Source organism: Acanthisitta chloris, unplaced genomic scaffold, assembly GCF_000695815.1.
Source record: "Acanthisitta chloris isolate BGI_N310 unplaced genomic scaffold, ASM69581v1 scaffold41130, whole genome shotgun sequence".
In the NCBI taxonomy this organism is placed as follows: Eukaryota; Metazoa; Chordata; class Aves; order Passeriformes; family Acanthisittidae; genus Acanthisitta; species Acanthisitta chloris.
Genome location: NW_008651854.1, coordinates 42,127 through 47,421, shown reverse-complemented (window position 1 = coordinate 47,421; position 5,295 = coordinate 42,127). Strand labels below are relative to the sequence as shown.

Genomic DNA, 5,295 nt, shown 5'->3' with positions numbered 1-5,295 from the left:
GGGGGGAGAAATGTATTTTGCTCATGTTTATTAAATTTGCTGCAAGAACTTGATTCAGAAATCTCTGCACCTACGTGTTTTGGAGCAGGGAGTTGAGTTATTAGGAAGGCAAAAGAGTGAGGGAAGAAAAAATGGGAGTAGAAGAGTTTTCTTTCTAAGGAGTTGGCTCCTCCCTGATGTTGTGAACCTTCTGCAAGAAAGTATACAAACCTCATGCTTTTCAGAACAGATTCAGTGAATAGCTGGGTCAAGAAAGTATACAAACCTCATGCTTTCCAGAACAGATTCAGTGAATAGCTAGTAACTGAATGATTCTCCTTGTTTCACTGCACCTATGCAGTATATTGATTTAGGGGAGAGAGGCTTGTGAGGGGTAAACAAAATCCTATGCACCAAGAAAGGTGACTGCAGTCTGCATTGTGGTGCAACTGGAGCTGCAGAGTTATGTAGTAAGAATAATTTGAACATAACAGAGGTAGATTTGTTCAGCAATGAGATGGATCTGAAGATGGTGAGAGAGACTATTAAGGAGATGGGATTTAACCTAAATGCAGCCTTTGTTAAAGTTCATGTTCTGTTTCTCACATAGATGGGATTTAACCTAAATGCAGCCTTCGTTAAAGTTCGTGTTCTGTTTCTCACACATCTTGTGCATTCAAATGAGGCAGGGAAAATTCTGTGCAGTTGTGTAATTTAGAGACCAATATGCAACCTTAATTCCAGCATCTTTCATTCATGAAAATTAAAGCCTTAGTTGGAAATGGCATTCTGTACCCATCATTGAAATGCTTATATTGTAAGCTTTGAAGAACACTGCTATAGTTAAGCACAAGTATAATATTGCATTTCAACTAAAATATTGAAAAATGTTTCATTTTAATTCATTTGCGCAAGTTTCCTTTTCAAAACCATAGCACTGCCTGTGCTTCAGCAAACAGGTATGGGACTGTTTGGATCTGAAAAGGTTAATTTCATACTTGAGTTATCAGAAACTGAACTTCTCAACAGACTCTGTCTTTCATTTCTCTCAGGTTCACAGTGCAGACAACAAATAACATTTCGGAATGTACTTTACATGCTTAGCCCAAATAGGAGTGAGTTAACAGAAGAGGGAGAAGTTTCAGCTATAACTTCAAATTTTCCTGATTTTTATGGACTTCAACCAGACTGGTTATACCTCAATATTATTTTAACATTGTTATTTTGGCTGAGTTTATTAAATAGCAGCTTTCATGCTGCTGCTTTTAATATCTCACAGTTCAGGTTATCTTCCAAGTTTTCAAGGATTTATAATGTTACCATAACATTTTCTTAAGGAATAAGGCTTCCCATCCAGAAGCAAGCATACATCATAGTACAGATTGTAAAAATAATGAATTAGACATTTCCTAGTTAGAGGAAAGGAAAATGCCCATTTTATTAAGGTCCTTTTGCTGCTTTTTTTTTTTTCTTGAATGAAATTTAGTCCTCTTTCAGGACTGTTGTCAATATCATCTACACCCTTGTTTGAAGAAGAGAAATTTAACACTGAACGGTCGCTCTGGATATCTGCATTTATTAACTTCATAAAAACGCCACATCTGGGTTTGACATGATGTATTATTGTCTCTGCTCGAAGAAGATAAGCTGTCATGTCACATAGCTGTTTATTAATGTCTGCAGATTGTGTTGATGTTGTGTATCATGGCAAAGATCCACTTATTAATGCCTTCATGGTGTGGATGGACAGGATATGTCTTTATTGCTCTAATGGTACCTAAAATTTTATGCTACAGTGTTTTGAGGCTATCTTAAAGTGCACAAATCTCTTTTGGAAAAAAAATGGATTTTTTAATATTCAGGCTGCATTTTTCTTTCATATTTGCCACAGATGCCTAAAGCCCCTTTTTTTTTTTTTCTTTCTCCCTTCCCTTTCTCTATGCACCCCTTACAGTTCCACAAGAACTGTTTTTTCTCAGAGGTCTCTCTATAAATACAGTCAGGTTTGGACTCCTGGTCAGTAGGGTCTGCCCAGCTCCCACCCAACCATGTGTTGTGAGCAGTCACAAATGTTGGGTTTCTATGGAGTCTAAACTAATAATAGTGATTCATAGGAATTTAAAATGTTAGTAGAGGCCCAGAGAAGAAACTGGACTGTCCTACAGCACCATGTTGCTGATGCAGTAGTTACTGTGTATTGCTGTGTGTTGCACGTGTGACTTGGTGCTCATGTTTAGGGCAGCTGTCGTGCTCTGCAGAATCAGTTTGTCTAGCCAGCGTGTGGCCTGATCCTTCATACAATGTCAGGATATAAACTGTGAACCTGGTGGTGGCAGTATTTTCTCTGCCTCCCTCTTCTCGGGGTCTGCTGCTCCTTCTTGGGAGTTAAATGTGGTCCTCTATTGGATTCTGGACATAGATCAGTGTTTGCTTTCATGTCTTGTGATAAGTAATGTCACACAGCAGGCAGTTTGGTCACATAGCAAATAGAGTTGTTGCAAACAAAGAAATTTGGTATAGTGATGGATTGGCCCCTGCTAGCAGCCAAGTACCTACATAGCTGCTTGCTCACTCATCCCCACCTCTGACCAGAACAGGATGGAGGAGTAAACAGGAGGAATAGGAGTGAGAAAACTCATGGGCGGAAATAAAGGAAATTGGTTACCATGTACTGTCATGGCCAAAACAGACTTGACCTGGAGAATTTAACTTCATTTATTGCCAACTAACATAAATATTTAATTACCAATTCAGCTATTGGTTATTGGGAAACAAAAGAAAAAACCTTAAACACTTAGAAGGGAAAACCCCACCTTCTTTCCCCCTTTGCAAGCTCATCTGCGCTCCAAACATCTCTCCTCCCCTGCTACTTCTACAGGCCACACTCAGTCCCTTCGGTGAGGTGACAAGAGGTGCAGGGGTTGGAGTTGGGTTGGAGCAGTTTTTCTCTGCTGCCACTTGTTTGTCTCCTTTCCTGTGCACTGATGTTGGTTGCCCACGGGCTGCAGTGCCTCTGGGGGTGTACCTACTCTTCACCATGCAGCACCTCCTGTGCCTCTGACATTGGTATTCTCTCATTTCCCTCTGTTACTTCTTCCTCTCTCCCTCCAGCATTTTCTAACCCTCCTTAAAGAAGTTTTCACTGAGGTGCTGCCACCAGCCTTGCTGATGGGCTTAGCTGTGTTATGTGGTGGGTCCATTGTGGAGGTGGCCAAAACCAGCTGCATGAGGCAGCCCCTAAGCTCTTCTTGACCTGCAGCTCCCTCCACTACCAAAACCTTGCCTTCAACACCCAATACAACAACTCAGTATCTTCTTTATTTCTTCCACAGAGTTGTTCTCCATGGATGTTTCTATACCTGACTGTCTCATTCTCTTTCCTTGGCTCCTCTGAGGAGAGTGGGACTATTGAAAGAAAGCCAGGTCACCATCACTAAGTCCAATACAAATAATTGCTGGTAACTTTTGTCATTCTGTTTCCTTACTGGATTGCAAAAATGAGTTTCTGGGTGACAGCTGGCTCTGAGTTGAGTGCAGCGTATTGGCCACACCATGTTCTCACCTCTGTGAATGCACCCTTCATGGTTTGCCAAGGTTGCAAGAGCTCATCATGTAAAGCTTGTGTCCTGGATAAAGCCTAGTTTACTTTGTCTAACCAGGTCAGACAAATGTCTGGGTGTAACTTCACTGTTTGTTCTGTATCATGTGCTAGTGCATATTGTTTTTATTCACTGGCAGGTGTAGTTCGTACTTTAGCCTGAAGGACAGAGGACTGTACTTAAAAGGTGATGTACTTCAGCCTGTCTTATTAGGAATCCTTCAAGATGGCTCCATATGCAGTGTAGGGGAAAGACAAAGGATTAAAATGTCACTTTAATGCTAAGTGCATGAAGTCATAAGTTGCAGAGATCCTGTTATGGGGGAACCCCAGTCCATTCAAATTCGAGTACAGCTGCCAGCAGCAATGCTTTGAATGTCAGCATAAAGCAGTATCAGGTGCTCTGGTGTAACTCTTTGTAGGTACTTGGAATAAAACTGGTCTTTTTTCTTATTTTTTTGAAGGAGTCAGAATAAAAGTGAAAAAAACCCTCTCTTTATTCCAGATGAGGCATCCCAATGCCAGGCAACATTGTCTAAAACCTTTAGTAAAAGGATGTGATTATCCTAAATTGGAAGTTATGTATCTACATTATGTAATTCATACTATCCCTTTGACCTTCAGATTTAATACATTTGCTGCTAACATTTTTCTCTTTTGCAGCTACTCAGCTACTTTTTCATAGAAGGATTGAATGTAGCTATTGTAAAGGATTGAGTACAGTTATTATATTACTGTGTGTAATGCTGAGCTCTGGTTGGAGCTTAAAAAAAGTTGTGTGTTTGCACATGATGCAAATGTTTAATGTAGGTTCTGTTGAAATCAGAAGGAAATGGCCCAGATCTTAGACAGTGATGATGGAGAAGTTTGTATTCTTTACATTTGCATGCTGCAGAGGAACTTGTCATGGCTGAGTTTGAAGCTCCCTTTGGTCACTGATGGAAAAAATACCTTAAACTTGCTTGCAGACAGTGTTTCAAGCCTCTCATCTTCATTATTGTTCTTGTTCTAGATTTATGACTGATGCAGCTCGACGTGAGCAGGAGTCTTTGAAGAAAAAGATTCAGCCAAAACTCTCTTTGACTTTGTCAAGCACAGTGTCCCGTGGGAATGTATCTACTCCACCTCGCCACAGCAGTGGAAGCCTTACTCCTCCAGTCACCCCTCCAATAACTCCCTCCTCTTCATTTCGCAGTAGTACTCCTACAGGTAAGCACCTACTGTTTGGTTTCTCTCCAGTAAACTAGCAGTTTTGCTACATGACATTTGGAGAATAATAGAGCTACTGAGGCACTGGGAAGAAAAAACCCTAAAAATAGAAGAGCTTTAGGCTATTTTATTTGTATTTAACTTGCAGTCTCTAAAATGTGTTTGGGCATTAGTTTCTGAACTCTTTGCTAAAGCAGAGGAGGGCACTAGCTTTAAAATAGCAGCTGAAATTATTACATGAACAAACTAACCTTACCAGAAATGTGTAAAAGACCCTTGATGTATCAGTAGGAGAACTCTGCATATGGTACAATGCCAGTTAAAGATAAAAATTATAGTGGTCAGTATCTTTTCCTTTGATTTTGAGGGATCATCATGTAGACATGACTTTCATTAGCAATCTATATACATAAAAAGAAATGTGTGAAAAAAGTGATCTGTGTTTTCTTCAAAAATAAATATTCCAGTGGTTTTCCTAGGTATAACATTCCTATGTGGTTTTTTGCACT

General features: G+C 40.0%; 1 protein-coding gene across 1 annotated transcript in view; it reads left to right on the top strand.

The window, feature by feature from the left end:
• Positions 1 to 4,590: 4,590 nt before the first annotated feature.
• JAZF1 (JAZF zinc finger 1) overlaps positions 4,591 to 5,295 on the top strand; it is a 29,832-nt gene continuing 29,127 nt past the window's right edge. The window contains exon 1 of the mRNA XM_009074795.1: positions 4,591 to 4,786. Coding sequence (XP_009073043.1) covers positions 4,594 to 4,786 — 193 coding nt within the window. The 5' untranslated portion in view covers positions 4,591 to 4,593. The remainder of the gene's footprint in view (positions 4,787 to 5,295) is intronic.